The sequence below is a fragment of the Ostrinia furnacalis genome, unplaced genomic scaffold (genome assembly GCF_004193835.3).
Source record: "Ostrinia furnacalis isolate ACB-3 unplaced genomic scaffold, ASM419383v2 OfSCF2047, whole genome shotgun sequence".
NCBI classification, from domain to species: Eukaryota; Metazoa; Arthropoda; class Insecta; order Lepidoptera; family Crambidae; genus Ostrinia; species Ostrinia furnacalis.
Genome location: NW_021132286.1, coordinates 780,681 through 798,004, shown reverse-complemented (window position 1 = coordinate 798,004; position 17,324 = coordinate 780,681). Strand labels below are relative to the sequence as shown.

At 37.1% G+C, this 17,324-nt stretch overlaps 2 protein-coding genes across 4 annotated transcripts in view; both read right to left on the bottom strand.

The window, feature by feature from the left end:
- Positions 1–10: 10 nt before the first annotated feature.
- LOC114354371 (elongation of very long chain fatty acids protein 4-like) lies at positions 11–7,491 on the bottom strand. 2 transcript variants are annotated; one of them, XM_028306728.1, is made up of 6 exons: positions 7,391–7,491; positions 3,375–3,443; positions 2,634–2,824; positions 2,064–2,138; positions 1,241–1,540; positions 11–623 (listed from the first exon to the last, which is right to left on the bottom strand). In XM_028306728.1, exons 2-6 carry the CDS (start codon positions 3,424–3,426, stop codon positions 390–392), a joined length of 852 nt encoding a protein of 283 aa, XP_028162529.1. In that variant the 5' UTR covers positions 3,427–3,443; positions 7,391–7,491; the 3' UTR covers positions 11–389. The 2 variants fall into 2 exon arrangements, with proteins under 2 accessions (XP_028162529.1, XP_028162528.1); XM_028306727.1 differs by lacking the exon at positions 7,391–7,491 and having other exon boundaries at positions 3,375–3,509.
- A 3,316-nt stretch (positions 7,492–10,807) lies between these two features.
- Positions 10,808–17,324, bottom strand: part of LOC114354370 (elongation of very long chain fatty acids protein AAEL008004-like) — a 15,166-nt gene continuing 8,649 nt past the window's right edge. The window contains exons 7-9 of one of the 2 annotated variants that reach the window (XR_003656015.1): positions 14,405–14,643; positions 10,969–10,999; positions 10,808–10,931 (exon numbers count right to left, since the gene is read on the bottom strand). Coding sequence is in view for 1 of the 2 variants with exons in the window: in XM_028306726.1 (XP_028162527.1) it covers positions 14,437–14,643 (207 nt within the window). In the remaining variant the exon portion in view is untranslated. Of the gene's footprint in view, positions 11,000–14,404; positions 14,644–17,324 lie in introns of both variants that reach the window. The other variant, XM_028306726.1, reaches the window with a different exon arrangement.

Below are 17,324 nucleotides of genomic sequence, written 5' to 3'. Positions count from 1 at the left end.
CTAGTTTATAATAAAATTTAAAGAAACAGCTAGACACACAGCTACTTCAGTGGTCGCCACGAACTTTCCTGCTTTCTGTCAATGTCAATGTCAACTAATAAAATAGGTAAAATATTGCCAGTCGACACCACCTTCGTTGTTGGTTGTACTATCACCAACAGTGTTAACTGCCCATTGAAAGTCATGGCATCTCGTTCTATCGCAAAGAATCGTCATTTGATTAGAGCGAGAGCAAAAACGGAAATTGATAGTTAACAATGTGGGCGTGTGTACACGTTCCCTTTAATGTTTGATATCTTTTAAACCGCATTATCATTATTAAATGTCACCCTTTCCTTACATCCTAAAAGAATTACAAACAGTCTTGCACATGCTCTGATAAATGAGACTTATTCTGCCTTTTTCGCATTCTCTGTCAATCTGTGAACACCATTAGCGTCACTTTTTAAGCCAGGAGTGGTTTTCTTTGCAGTTTTGGTGTAGCTTTGCCTGTAGAAGTTCAAGAAAAGGAATAAGATGAAAATTGTATTGGCGGTGATGAATAGGGCTATGCCTCTTGATGGTGGACACTCTGATGATCTGACCGTGTAAACGTACTGGAACACGATCATTACGAATTGTATCTGAAAAGACAGAAAAAAATATATAAATAACTTAAATAAAAATAAAATTTTATAGTAGTAAGTACTATAAACATGTTTCAACTATAGCTTGCTCTACCACCGATTGGAGGCAACATAATTATGAACTGGAAAGACGTGTTGTCCCAAATACGGAATTTTAAAAGTGAGCTATAGAGTCAATCCATACATTCAAAATTTAAAAAAACTGAGACTGACTGACTGACTGACATAGTGATCTATCAACGCACAGCCCAAAACACTGGACGGATCGGGCTGAAATTTGGCATGCAGGTAGATGTTATGACGTAGGCATCCGCTAAGAAAGGATTTTACGAAACTCTACCTCTAAGGGGATAAAACGAGATCCACGCGTACGAAGTCGCGGGCGACCGCTAGTTCTGATATAGTTCCCCAAAAAATTTTTTCATTTTTCATATTATTATTAGTTAATAATATGAAAAATGAAAAAATACGTAACCTGAAACTGAAATTTCATACATAATGGTTACAAAGTGCCAGTATTGTTGTAAGTATTTCGCGTGCATCTGTCGCACGCTATCGATCGTATTGTCCCACTTCTTCTACAATTTAACTATTAAAATAAGAAACATCCTCACCAATTGAATTTTAGTCATGTACTTTTTCCACGACAAGTACTTGGCGAATCTGTCCCCGAACGCGGCGAGGCCGTAATACGTGTACATGAGTACGTGGACGAAAGAGTTCAGACAGCCCACGAAGAACAGCAGGTGAGAGGGAAAGTACTTCAGCGTACTCCAAGTACCAATAGCCATGATGGTGTGGTGGTATAGATGCAGGAAGGTGATCTGGCTGTACTTTTTACGAAACACAAAGAAGACTGTGTCAAGGAGTTCTGTCAGTTTTGCGCCGAAGTACCACCAAATGCCCACGAGAACCTGGAAAAGGATAAGAGATTTTATTAACATTAAATAAATTGAGTTAAAGCCAGTCCCAAACTACAGGATGGATTTTTTTTAATTACGGCCTAAAGGGAAAGTGTTTTATTAGGTACTGTGGAATATTTTACAAACAAAATCCTTTATTTTTGAAAAGAAAGAAACCTTCAGCAAAGATGTTCGAATATTAGACTTTCCGAAATTATGTTCGGCAGTGGACGTCCTTTGAATGATTATGATGGTGATACAACATCAATGAGTAATGAAGTATTCTACAGGTGCAACCTGGAGTCTTAGCAATAATCATTTCAGCCATAGGACGTCCACTGCTGAACATAGGCCTCCCCCAATGCTTTCCATGTTGATCGATTGGTAGCGGCCTGCGTCCAGCGCTTCCCTGCTACCCTTATGTCATAAGTGTTATATATCATAAGGCTTATGATGTCGTCGGTCCACGAGGAGTCTTAGCAATAACACCTACTAACTGTATTATGATTAGTTTTTCAGAATTTATACAACTCACCTCATTGCGCATATCGTCTCGTTCTATGTAACATGCTGTTGGAAACAGCCCCATCCTGTATATTAGGTATGCGTACTGTAAACAAATAAAAAGTATTGTTTTAATTAATTGTCAATGAAGTAACAAAAAAACTGCTCAAAATTTAAAAAAAGAATTAAATATTTTGCCTAATCACTCGAACCAAACCCGCGACTTCTGGCATAGAATCACATGAGTAAAGAAACCGAATCTTTACTCATGTGTTAGTATAGATCGTTTCATCCACGAAGACGCGCCCCATCAGTCCTTCGCTAATGTTTGAGTGTTATCGGTACACGCTAAATTATTCATGAGTGCACACGCACACTACAATAATGACGCTCGGATTACTCGGATCCAACTCCCCGCACCCCGCGCTTCCCTCGACCAAAAATTGGTGGAGCGCGTCTTCGTGGATGACATATTACATTCGTAGATAGATCACTCATTACATTATGGTATGGTAGGATATTCGTATGTCCTATTTTTTAAAGATTTCTTAAAGGAGTCGAACCCAGAAATCCAATTTAGTAACAAATTAACAGTGAGTACCTTTATCACCAAAAACACCGATAATACGACTTGCACACCGTTGTACCACACTAAAGCCGTCTTCAGTTTGTACGCCTCTCTCTTCCTCATGAAGGCTGGTCCCACCTTCAGCACGAAGATCAGGTATGCGGCCAGGATCATCAGAACTGGGCCTGGAGACCTCATGAGAGGTAGGTCGTCTACTTCATCGACTGGAAAAATTAAAATCATCGAATCTTTCTTTCATCCAGCAGCAATAAGTTTTAAGTACTTATTAGTACTTATATAAGACAAAAACTTATTAATATCCATGGAACCCCATTAACCTATCTATTTTTAGCTCTTTTACACTTTTGACCTGAACTTTATTACTTACTTTTTATGATTATAAGAAAACATCATTCACTATAGTCATTAATCAAGCAATACATATAGCATAGAAATTACTTGCACAAGTACTATACCAACAATGACAAAAACTATAAGGATATGAAAATTATGGATAAAAAGGTATAATCTCTATAATATTATCCCACTAAAATCATTCTGTAAAAAACTAGCCAAGTCTCGATGGAGCTGCTTGTTTATCTCTAAAAAGTAATGAAATCTAGTCAAATTCGTGGCAAGTACCTATATGGTTCCTTACTGCAATTTCTTTATTATTATAGTTACAATAATGTTGTGTGACTTGGCCGTTGGGTTGGCCGCAGGGTACATATAACAGTATTTTAATTCAATAATAACAAAATATAAGTTACTTACATTTGCTCTTGCTCAAATCCCACTCGGGGTTTTTCAGTCCAATTGAAGTCATATTCAAATTCACTATTTCTGTAATAAATAATAATTGTCAACAGACTGATTTCTTTTAGTTCTACACAAACACTAAACATCAATGTACCTACGTACATTCAACATCATTATTGCTATTATAATTATAATTAATCAGGTTTCGTTACCAATAAATTGGGTATTGGGAATATTTCAATTATGTGGCGCCTAAAATTGGTTTTCCCATTAATTGGAAATTGCTTAATTAGTCATCTTTTACTTAAATAACCAGTTGATTGTTAACCAGTTGCGGTTAAGTGCTGTAGTGTACTCGGATGTCATTTTTAACATGATGTAAAAGACTTAAATTACCTACCTATCTATCAAAGACGACAAAAATTACCAAAAAAAATATATTTTTTGATGTTCCTTTTTTATGTTTTAAGCGGCCACTGATAATTTTACTCTTTAAATGAAAACTATCAAGTCGATTGAATTACATATTGCTTACCAATATTACAAGACCTGGTGCCAGGTAAAACCAATATTTTGACAAATTTTAGAACTCGTTACTTTAAGTACTAAGATCCTACAGCGAGTCAGCGAGTCAGCCTACTATATTCAAAATTATTTATTCGACCTCCTCACACTTTAGACAGAGAGTTAGAGTTCACAATTTATTATAAGAATTTATAATTTTTGAAGATTGAAGAGCCGCTATCAGTACGTTTTTATATCACAAATTGTTTGTTTAAACGTGCTAATCTCAGGAACTACTGGTCTGATTTTAAAATTATTATTGTTTTGGATAGTACATTTATCGAGAAAGGCTTTATGCTAAAAAACTTCACCCCACAGCCAATAGGGGCGGAGCGGTAAAGAAAAATGTTGCAAAAACGGGAAATATTATTCAAACTATTTTCACTTTTCACGCTTACCAACTCGCGGGCACAGCTAGTTACACGAAGTCCACAATCTACTATGGGGAATTCATAATTCTGAATAGGCTAAGAGCCGTTGATAGTACGTTTTTATATCACAAATTACAAATAAAAACTGACTCTCTCCCAAAGCAACACAAGAGTATCACTAGCTGAAAGAAACTAAGTAGTAGACACAGATGGAACAATATCATTTTTATACAATAGATTATAATAACATTATCTTTGTTTCCATGTTATGTGTTATGGCTGTAACATCACCAAGATTGTAATAGAAAGGAGATTAAAATAAACAGAGATTATGTTTTTATATGGATATCGGACATCTGGGTTGAGGCTTTTGCTCAATCGTCGGATAATTTTTAAATGAAGAATAACTTTGGTACATTGACAGTTCTGTTGGGAAATAATGAACCTATGTTCAACAGTGGAGTTCAATGGACGTGAACGTCATGAAACTTTACAGTATTATTGTTAATACATCAGAATAACTTAAAGGATATGACAAACTGAATGACGTATTCCGCATTGCGCTACCACCCAAAGAGCACCCGTACGAATAGCACCTGACCTATTCCACTTAGGTAGAGCACCACCAGCAAACATCAGTGTGCTTACCATGAGTTTACGTTAGGTGTGCTCGCTAGCGACTGCGTAAAAAAATGACATTACTTGTATGACATATTGTTCAGCGCCCCTAGCGGCTACTTTCAAGAAACAAAATCTTCATAGAGATTTTTGACGTACTCGCTAGCGAGCACACTTATCGTAAACTCATGGTAGGTACACTGCTCATAATATCGATAGGTGCTCTAAGTGGAATAGGTCAGGTGCTATTCGTAGGTACGGATGTTATTTGAGCGGGTGCACAAAGTGGAATACGTCAATGAATTTCACGCGAGCGAAACCACGGGAAAAAGCTATTGATGACTATTCGTCTCAAAGAGATGAGAAGAAGTCAGACCATGAGTTTCGAAGATCATAACACACAACAGCTGAATTCACTACTTTAGCTATCAACTACGAAGAATTCAATTATTATCGTCCTACTCAACCGGTTCCTTGACTACCTATTGTTTTGAAACTATTTGAAATGGACTATGCTCTATTAACTTGATAAGGAGCTATGGTGGCCTGCAATAGCAAGAAGTTGGTCGAAAAATATGTGCATATTTTTTCTGCTAAAATTAGACACAAAATTGTTTTTTATGCATAATAAGGCCGGTATTTGACCACAATCGCACCTGGTGTTAAGTGGGATGCAGTCTAGGATGGTACATATCTGTAAGTGCCTATTCACTCTCGCCTTGAAAATGTCCGGATTATAGTCTTCGGGAAAGATAGCAGCTGGCAGCGAATTTCAGTACCTATAATAGCTGCATGTATCTACTATTTTTATCGTTGGTCGCGCAATAAGGCACGGTTTCCACCAAAGCAGAGCGGTGTGGAGATGGGAAGTGATGTGTCGCGAAACTGGCAGGTTATTTCCACCAAAGCGGAGCGGAGAAGAGCGGAGCGGTGCGGAGACGAGAGGAGATTTATGAGTTGTGCGTAAAGTCAAAGTCAAAGTCAAAATTTCTTTATTTGTTTAGACTAATAAATAGTTCTTACAAATCGTCATTTTGTTCTTAAGGAGCCTCTACATGTCTCATAATCTTTTTACCCTACCAGCGCTTCGAGACCAACATTTGGCAAGTGCTGAGAAGAAGCGCCGCAACAAACTCAGTCACCACTGTCTGCCGGTTAATATAAATAAATAGAAATAGTAGTAGTAGGTACATTCGATTCAGGAGCAATTCACTGAATTTACTATGCATTCTTGTATGGTGTATCTTATAAGAATGGGTATACAAGACGTGCTAATATCTAGACTTAGCTGTCAGTTGTCGGTCTATTGCTATTAATGAATCCACCGCTACGCACATCTCCGCACCGCTCCGCTCATCTCCGCTCTTTTCCGCACCGAGCCGCGTCGCACCGCCACCACTGTAAATTCTATAGAAAAACAGGTGCGCCCAACACTTCTCCGCTCTTCTCCGCTCAGTCCATTTCCACCAAAGCGGAGCGGAGAGGAGATGTGCAAGTAATGAAATCTGAGTTTATTCAAAAAACTTCTCTGTTCTGCTTCGCACCGTGGTGTAAACCGGCCCTAAGGCTGGTTTTAGATGCTGACGCACGCTGACCGTCAGCGCTGACAGCCGAAATGTATGGAGCGTCGGCGCCGAGCGATCAGCGTCACTCAGGAACGTTCCCTTCAATTACCTACATACATATTGATCTGTCAGCGCCGACGATCAGCGTGCGGTCAGCGCGACTCTAAAACCAGCCTAAGAGTTGAGGCTTGCTGATACATCTTGAAAATGATCACTTGAAAGAAGATAATATGCGGCGGCATATTTCCTAACAAATACACCTGTACAATATTATGTTTACACTGTTTTGTAAAAAAATGCATTATTCATATCGGCAGCGTCGTAACGGGATATCCCAAAATAAACTTCTCAATTTTAAAATAAATATAATTATCATACTTTTCTTCGAAATGGCTGATTTATACAGGGTAACAGGGAAACTCGACTTATTCCTTGAAACGGGTTATACTAGAGATCATTAGCAACAAATTATGTCAAGTACTTGCGTAAAAATTTAATAAAATCAACTCTTAATAAGATTTCGTGGTTTTCCTTTCATTTGATTCATCAAGTTGCAGCCTTGTATATTTGACCCTAACGATTGATGGAATATAAATACAGGGTGTAATTTTAACAGATTTTAGTCGGTTCGATTTCCGGGTATGGCAAGAAAATCGGAAATCTTTAAAGCAGTCTTGATTTAAAAAATGAAGGAATGTTATCTTTGGGTTAAATTTTCTATCTCCAGTATTAAGAGGTAACATATTTTCCCTTCAGGTGGCATTACAAATTCTACCCTGTGGACATTATAAGACAATGTATTTTAAATTTTTGAGAGCTTTGGTAATGAAAAGAGAATACATAATTGTATTTAAAATGCCAGCTTTTAAAGCACATTAATTATAACTATAATACTTCCAAAATTAACACTCACCAGATTTAAAACCCCTGTTAATATTCTCCTTCTCTTCCTTTATGTTGTAATAACTTTAACTTAAAATATTTTATTATTTTCTCAATAATTCACAAAATAAAGTACACCACTGTGCGCCTACGCACGCCACTTCGATGTGTGCAACGCACTGAAGTTATGGCGCCTTATGGAGAGGCTTGCGTGCATTTTGTTAGGTTAATGGTAATCAAGCAATTGTTTATTAAAATAGAATTTTCCCAGGAAGCCGCAGTGTATATTTAATTCTATGCTACAGTCAAAACTCATAATTTGTCAAAACCACTTTTGACTGCAAATATCAGTGGTTTTGACTGATTTTCTGCGGACAAAAGTAGTATTGACTAACGCTCTTTTGAAAAATCAGTCAAAAGAAAGTGATATTGACCAAGGGCATCAGTTAAAAACACTTTTGACAGATTTTTCCAGTCAAAAGTGATTTTGACTGATTTTGAGTTTGGACTGTAACATATACGTACATATGAATATTAAATGGCCTTTAAACCTAGAGTCTATACTTATACCTATTTTAAATAGAAAATATTTGATGATTTATTTAAATTGAATAGACTTCGAAACTTAGGGACTGATTTGAAAAATCTTTCATCAAGAATCCTGCAATAGTCCTGATCAACATATTAAGTCGCCAATTTTTAACTCCGCCATTTTCCGTTATTTACGCTTCATGTCACACATTACCTAATAGGGATGTTTCCTGGGTCAAAAAGCAAGAGTTTTAATTAGTCCGTCAGTTAACTTATCAAAAAATACTCTACACGTATTTTTCACTTTTTCAAACTAATGAAAATTTAAAGAGATAAAGCGCGCCAAAGTTTATAAGAAGAGGCCCGTGACGTCAATGAGTGCATAAAAGTGCTGCTCTTTGTGACGTCGCGCGGAACTTCAACGCACCATAAACTATGTAATTATTTGTTAGATTAACAAGTAAAAATATAGGTGTCCAATATTTTTTGATATTGAACATGACGGATTAAAAATTTTTTTTTAGGAAACTAGCCTATTGACCGGGCTATATGAAATTTATTCTATTTTTAGCGACGGTGATTAAATACTGAAATATTTAAATGATGATCAAATGATCGTCATTATTATTATTTCAGCCTCAGGAAATCTACTGCTGTTATCTCAATGGACCTCCCAAATGATTAAGTCTAGGCGCAGACCACCGGTTTTTTGTCGACCCATAGTATAGTCGGGCAGTTAATCAGTATGGGCAACATGGGCAATGAAGGCTATCGTTTTAGCGCTCACCAGTTAGCGCCACTGTAGAGTAAGGTCCTGTCACTTGCTAGTAGCGAAGACAGTGGCACCAACTGGTGAGCGCTAAAGTGGTAGGAGAACTATCGCAATTGCACTCATCAAGATGGCACCACTGTAGAGTAAGGTCCTGTCAATCGCCAGGGGTGCCAACTGTTAAGTATAAAAACGATAGCCCTCATTGGGCATGTATGGAAGTGCGCGCGCACACTAGACCAATTTGGTATCGGCCGATTCCTCATACAAATTAGAATCGGGCCCAACTATCTACTAGACCCTACTAGACAAAGATCAGCTGGTTGGAAGCAGTCCGCACCCAACGTTATTTGTTACGACGTTGGAAAAATATTTAAAAAAAAATTGTAACTTAGATTTTACAAACATAACTCTCCTTCTAGCGCAGTCAGGTAAATACAATAAAATTAGGTTGGTGTGAACTATAAAGATCATCTGTCACCTGGTGGGTGGATGCTGTGATTGCCATTTCTCATCCATTCCAGGAACTTTTGGCGCCATCGGCTGATAGTTCTCCATGCTATGTACCCGTTATTGGTTTAAAGCTATGGTCTATTATTTGTAACTGATATCAATTTAAAACTTTATTTTTTTTTTTATTTGAAAAAGAATGTAAAAATCAAACATCAGCATCGACTTAGTACCTACTAATTTTGGGTAATGGTCCCAATTCGTTAGTTATGCCACGCAAATCGGGACTATTCCCACCTCTGAAACTCCTGTGTAGCCAGGATCTACAGCTTGACCGCCAATAAAAACCCAACCAGTGAAGGTCAAGTTTGTCCCGGGGGAAAGTTAACTGTCATTGGACTCGCTACGAAATAAATCAGAAGAAAATAAAGTGTTTGAAGTTTTGCCGTGCAAAAAAACTACTAGCGCCATACCGTGTTTTTTATACGCGTTACATACCTAGGTACTTGCTTTTTCTATTGTATTATTGTAGTAAAGAATGTAGTCACAACGCTGATCACTAGATGGCGCTCTGTGCTGTTTACATTACGGTAAACCTTGAATTTATTGTAAACGTATAATAATAACTAAGGACATTAAGGCTGAGTTGCACTAACTAACTTTGACCGTAACATAACCATAACCGGTCTTTTTATATGGAGTTTGGCAGATTTTTAACGTTTGTCAAAGTTAAAGTAAGTTGGTGCAATCCAGCCTAAGATGAGTTTACCTCATCTCATATATAGCGTTAGAATAAAATGTATGGAAAGTTGAATCAAAAGCAAAAAAAAAATAACTTTTATACTGTCGATAGAGACTTTCCTCTAAATTATTATTGGAGTGGTATTGATATCTCGGAATTTTTGAACCCTATAGATAAAATGTAGCGTGGGACGCCTGCTCAATGGACCGATGACCTCAGGAAAATGACAGGCAGTAGCTGGATGATAATTTTAACTTAGATTTTTGAGAACATAGCATTTATAAAATTGGAACTTTATTTCTCAATACAGTCGATACAGGGCTATATTTATTTTCAATCTAGAAGACATTTTCTTTGTTTTTTATCATCCTATATCTGTCAGGTAATGTAGGTACCTACAATCTACATACAGTAGTAATAGATAATGTTATTTTACGAAACCTCACGCTATGTCTGTTTTAGAGTAGGCGCACACCGTTGATTTTTAGTTGGCCGATAGTTGTGCCCGATTTTAAATTGTATGAGAATCGGCCAAATCGAATCGGCGTAGTGTGCGCACTCCCATACATGCCCAATGCCCATACTGATCAACTGCCCAACTAAACTATCGCGGTGTGCGCCTACTCTTAAGGGTATAAAATATTTAAAGGGACTTATCTAATAATATTTATAGTCGGCCGTTTGGTGTAGTGGTTCAGAACTGACTGTTTCGATTATTCGATTCCCGAAGAAATTGAAATGATGAATTTTAATTTCTGTAACGGGTCTGGGTGTTTTGTATATTATTATGTATTAGTATTAACAAAAAAAAGTATTTAAGTATATTTATATCCGTTGTCTAGTACCCATAGTACTTTGCTTAGTTTGGGACTAGCGGCGCAGTGTAAAATGTCCAAGGATATTTATTTATTTACTTTCAGGAGTTTCAGTCAATTAAATAAAATGCTTTTACCAGATGCAACTTTTATTTCATTCTATAATCCATTTTCAATCCATCCTTACAAATAGTAACAAACTTCTTGGTATACTTTACACAGCTTTAGGCAGTCAAATAACTTCTTATATAGCTACACAAAATCCATGTGACTTAATGATAATTAGTATTAATTAAAATGCCTAAACATTAGTTTTCCTGTCTGCGCGTGGTTCTGAAACAAAATACATTTTGTAAATATTTACTTAAAGATTTAAGTACCTAGTCAAGTTTGTGCGGCGAGCAGACTTTATAAAAAAAACTACTACCTATTTTAAACTTTCAATGATTTTAATTAAATAATAAAGTACAGAAGTTACAACTAAGTGTTCAGCGATTGAACGGTACTAGCCTAACTACTGTAGGCGCACACCGTTGATTTTTAGTTGGCCGATAGGTTGTGCCCGATTTTAAATTGTATGAAGAATCGGCCAAATCGAATCAGCGTAGTGTGCGCACTCCCATACATGCCCATACTGATCAACTGCCCGACTAAACTATCGGCCGACGAAAAATCAACGGTGTGCGCCTACTCTAAGGTGCTTCGAAGTGGGAAGCCTAAGAGTAGGCGCACACCGTTGATTTTTAGTTGGCCGATAGTTGTGCCCGATTTTAAATTGTATGAAGAATCGGCCAAATCGAATCAGCGTAGTGTGCGCACTCCCATACATGCCCATACTGATCAACTGCCCGACTAAACTATCGGCCGACGAAAAATCAACGGTGTGCGCCTACTCTAAGGTGCTTCGAAGTGGGAAGCCTAAGAGTAGGCGCACACCGTTGATTTTTAGTTGGCCGATAGTTGTGCCCGATTTTAAATTGTATGAAGAATCGGCCAAATCGAATCAGCGTAGTGTGCGCACTCCCATACATGCCCATACTGATCAACTGCCCGACTAAACTATCGGCCGACGAAAAATCAACGGTGTGCGCCTACTCTAAGGTGCTTCGAAGTGGGAAGCCTAAGAGTAGGCGCACACCGTTGATTTTTAGTTGGCCGATAGTTGTGCCCGATTTTAAATTGTATGAAGAATCGGCCAAATCGAATCAGCGTAGTGTGCGCACTCCCATACATGCCCATACTGATCAACTGCCCGACTAAACTATCGGCCGACGAAAAATCAACGGTGTGCGCCTACTCTAAGGTGCTTTGAAGTGGGAAGCCTAAGAGTAGGCGCACACCGTTGATTTTTAGTTGACCGATAGTTGTGCCCGATTTCAAATTGTATGAAGAATCGGCCAAATCGAATCAACGTAGTGTGCGTACTCCCATACATGCCCATACTGATCAACAGCCCCACTAAACTATCGGCCGACGAAAAATCAACAGTGTGCGCCTACTCTAAATCTAATGTCCCATACCATCACTGCGCTGATTAATTATTTATCGGCCCGGTGGCGTCTACCGGGAACCGGGATACGGGAACTGCCGGATGTTGATTTCGAATAGTATAAATGTCTTTGTTCCCGACTCAGCAGTTTAGATTGTTACATTGTAATATACCTAATATACCTACCTATTTCGTTATCATAATTATATGCCTATTTAGGTACTTGGTTAATGCGTGATGCCATGTTGAATGACATAACTACCTGCCAATTTCTTGCATAAAAACAATATTAATATGACATTGTAATAGATGACCTAATGAGATCTGAGCCGTGAGCATGAGCCGACAATGGTTGACGTTGTAGACAGACGTTAATGTTGAGGGTTGAGGTTAAAATGATGACAACGAACATAATAAATTTAGCGCTCCTGCGTGCTCCTGCACACGCCGCCCCCGCGCCTTTGCACTGTTTATAGGCGCCGCATGAAGCCCGCTGCAGCGCCGCCGCCGCGCCGCTAGCGAAATTATGCTTTGACAACGCGGTGGCGGCGCGGCGGCGGTCTTTACTCGGCTCGTATTAACAGTGTAGGCGCGCGGCGCGGCGGCGGCGCGGCGGCGGCGCGGCGGCGGCGCGGCGGCGGCGCGGTAGCGGCGTCGTGTGCAGGAGCGCTACGGTGACGAATAAGTATAGAGTGAACTTGTAATCAGTGTCAAAACTTTTAGGAGCGACTCAGAATCTGTAACTTAATTGATTTTTTTTTCATACATACACTCAACATCAAATAAACCGCACCTTCCGCGACGCGAACTTTAAAGATTTTCTTCTGACACAATCATGGTACCCCAACAATATTGGTGTTATTTGAAAGAACAATAAATATCCTTAAAGAAAAATACATTTCATTTCTAAATAAATGATTAACATAAATACAATAAATGTGACTTGAAAATAGACCTCACTTTGGGCTCACCTCTGGGATCAATTAGACCAATTTTTATGGTTATAAAACCAAATAAAGATCTCACGTGTCCTCTTTAACAGATGGATAGCGATTAATCCCAACTTAACAGTTTTAAAGTCATAAAAAATGGCTATAGCGTAACTACCTATTTTTTGAAGAAGTGACTCTGGATCCTTGTAAAGACACATTTTTGGAGTAAAAACCTTTCCTTTAATGAAAAAAATGAAGTTTAGAACTAGGCTTTCAAATGGTACCAACGTTGGTGGGAAGTGGGGATGCATACGTTTGATAAGTGCTTGTCGCGGGAGGTGCGATTTATTTGATGCCGAGTGTATTTTAATTATTTTTATCCGCACCCGTGGATAATTTACTTCGTTCATAGAATAAATACGTACACACTAGTAGCTGCAAAGCTTAATAGACATAATTTAAACAATAAGATATGAGGGACATGGGGGTATTGGGGGTGCCCTCCAAATTTCTTCTATTTTTTTTTTTGCTACAAAACATGTAAAACAATATGTGAAACATGAACTAAGTTTTTTTGATGCGAACAATATTGTCAACACGTATTTGTTCGGGTTATTTTTGTTCAAGGATTTACATTGTTTTCATAAATAGAGATGCTCTATGTAGGTACCTAACAAAAACATTCGCAAATTTTTTTTGTGTAAAAAGTAAATAGTTAAAAACCTACTTGTTTAAATGTACAACAACATAACATAACGCGAACATAACAACAAGTTTTAGAAATTTGCTGAATGCGATGTGAGCTTTAAAATTAATATCAAAAACAAATTAATGTTCAACGGAAATGATTTATTTATCTTTTGTTATGAACCTATTCGTTTTTGTATATTTTTAAATATTCTTATTTCAATTGGATAATGACCATTGGCAAGATTGAAATTGTGACAATTTATTGATTTTAGTGGACAGCTCAATGAAGGACAGAGATTAAATAAAATCATAAGAAATGTACAAGTTGTACTCTCAAAGCTTTAAATATATCGAAAATATACAATGGGCATCAAAATTAATAAGGTCTAAAACAGCCTTTTGGCATTCGTTCGTTCGTTTCAGCCAAAAGACGTCCACTGCTGGACAAAGACCTCCCCAAAAGATTAGCATTACTTTTAATTAATTAAATTTTTGGTTCTAAGATTTGTATTTTTTTCTGTATGTAGGTACTTAAATTATATTTTAATATTTTATCTACAGTCAAGAAAAAAATAATGTTTGCAGGACAGTATGGATTACTTAAAATAAAAGGCGATATCTACTTACGTGAGATTCAAATCGGTATAGTCTTTATCATTTTATTGTTCTTTACTGGATTCTGCCTTTTGTGCTCCATTCATAGTAACCTTCTTCGGCGTATTGTAGGTCTTGTTGTAGAAGTTGGAGAATAATTTATAGAACAATATGCACGAGTATATAACGTAGATAATGCCGATGACGCTGTGTGAGCAGCTTGTGTAGAAAAGAGAGAAGATCTGATGCATCGCCACAGTCACGAATTGGAGCTGTAAAAAAAATGTTAATTAATAATTATTCTACTTAGCTCTGGCATACAGTCGGCTTGAGTGCGGTGCGATTTGACAGCGATGTCACTTTCCATACAAATTGACAGTAGATTGAAAAGCTAGCAGCATGGCGACTATACAATTGTACGGAAACCAGTGCTGCGCTCGCATCGCATCGCTCTCAAGCTTTCTGTGTGACAGAGACCTTGTCATTTGCAGTAAGCTGATAATCTAATTCAGCGGGAGAACCCAATAATAAACTTGATCAAACCCAAGCGCATAATTCAATCCGGTAAAAAAAATCTATACGGATCGAATCAAGCCTCGTATCACCTCTAACACAAAATATATTTTGTGCCTCTAAGCAAGTGATTGTACGACGCTAAATTTTGTCACACAATAATAATATTATTGTTGTACACTCAGCGGCACAAAAATGTGTACATACATGATTATTACTACATACATGTTAATATATTTGTGCTATTATAAAGTATTTTTTTATTAAATTATCGTGGTGCTGTTTACATTTTTGTGATGCTGAATGCTAATACATTGCGAACAACTTAACCAACCAAATCAAGCACTAAAACATAATCATCCAGTTTGTAAAAAAAGGTCTAACTAAACCCCATGCAAAGCTCTAGGTTGTTATATTAGGTAAAGAAGTAACCGCCTCACTTGCATTAATTTAAGACTGCCAAAAAAATAAAAAAACGCAAGCAGATGAATAAAAAACCATAGCATTGTCATCCAAAGTATAAGAAGACAGTGTTTTTTGAACATATGTTAAAAACACTGTCTTAATATTTAGTATTGCATTAGTCTATGTTTTCAATTTAAAATTAGCAGGCTTGTGCAAGTTATTTTTATATGCTACCGGTGTTATATTTATTTATTTATTTATTTAAAACTTATATGCACATAGAACTGTGTACATAAGGCGGACTTAATGCCTTTTGGCATTTTCTGCCAGTCAACCTTAGGGCCAAACTGAGAATAAAGTAGGCGGTATAAAATTAATACGAATTTAGAAAAAAAAAAATTACATAAATAACATATGAATACATACATAGACACATACATTATAATAATAGGATGGATGACAAAGGGAGAAAAAAAAAGAGAAGGAAAAAAAAGGGGAAAAAAAGGAGGTTGAACAGAAATTATGAAGATGAAACACTATCGAGAAAATGTTTGCGCACATGAAATTTAAAAATGTGGACTTGCTGGGAGCCTGCCTGACGTTTTCAGGGAGACCGTTCCAAAGACGAATGGAATGAAAATTCCAAAGAAGAAAAGAGTTGGAAAGAAAACCAGTACGATGACAAGGAGTGAAAAGAAGAAGCGTATTAGAGGAACGTAGTTGACGAGAGTGAGTCGAACTGAGGAGCGTATATTGGGATTTATATCGTAAGCTGTATGTTTTCTTAATAGAGAAAATAAAAATTAAAAACCAAAAAGAATTGGAGATCGTATGAGGAATCACGTGATTTAAACATCTTTGTACTGATTTGACTATTAGATCAGTAGTACATTACAGTTGGTAACTAAAGGTTACATTATTTGGCTGAATGTGTCAATTAACTCTATAAAATTACTTAAAAAATAATGATAAATGGTTTCAATATCCACCAGATTATGATTCACGCATTACAATAGAAGCATTTAAAATAATCATGCAGAATCGTAAATACACAAAGCTGTATTTAAATGGTTATGGCCACTGCAAGCTTTAGGCCACTTAGGTTGAAATGAGTATCAAAAAATACTGTTATATTAAAAATTATATTCATAAATAGTTGAATCTGATACAAAGAAGAAATATAAACATGAACTTTATTATATTACTAGCTTTCCGCCCGCGGCTTCGCCCGCGTGGAATTTTGTCTGTCACAGAAAAACTTTATCGCGCGCGTCCCTGTTTCAAAAACCGGGATAAAAACTATCCTATGTTCTTTCCCGGGACTCAAACTATCTCTATGCCAAATTTCATCAAAATCGTTTGCGAGGTTTAAGCGGGAAAGCGTAACAGACAGACAGACAGACAGACAGACAGACAGACAGACAGACAGACAGACAGAGTTACTTTCGCATTTATAATATTAGTTGGGATAAAAAAAAGACTGGCTAAAAACAGTGCAATGATGATCAAAACTGGTACTTCTAAAGTACGCAGGAAAAACAAAACTGCGTGTTATAATTTAAAAAAATTGTATCATCAATTTATGCCTCATAATAATACATAAAATGGCAATGCCAGATTTTGTATGGAAAGTGGCGTCTTTTTTTTTTCGCGCGGCCATCGATCAAACTTTGTTTTTTGATTACAAAATAGTGTAATAAACCAAACTTACAATGGCATGTATACCTCTAAACTCAGTCTGAACTGAGTTACGAGCATTAGAAGTTTGATGATTTTCATACTAGATTTGCTTTTTGTGCGCAAGTTTTGTAAGAAATTGCAACAAAATATTGCGCTATTTTTTTATTGCGCTGATTCTGCTCCATACTGATGTCTGGAGCCTTTAATGGATGGTATTGTTTGTTTACACATACAATCTCACTAGTTTGTTGCAATTTCTTACAAAACTTTGCGCGCAAAAAGCAAATCTAGTATGAAAATCATCAAACTTCTAATGCTCGTAACTCAGTTCAGACTGAGTTTAGAGGTATACATG

Excerpts from the sequence above, each read along its gene's own strand:
- LOC114354371 (XM_028306728.1), bottom strand. The coding sequence starts at position 3,426 with ATGACTTCAATTGGACTGAAAAACCCCGAGTGGGATTTGAGCAAGAGC. Across the intron at positions 2,825-3,374 it reads GGATTTGAGCAAGAGCAAAT|TCGATGAAGTAGACGACCTA; the intron begins GTAAGTAACTTA and ends TAATTTTTCCAG. Across the intron at positions 1,541-2,063 it reads GAGACGATATGCGCAATGAG|GTTCTCGTGGGCATTTGGTG; the intron begins GTGAGTTGTATA and ends ATCCTTTTCCAG.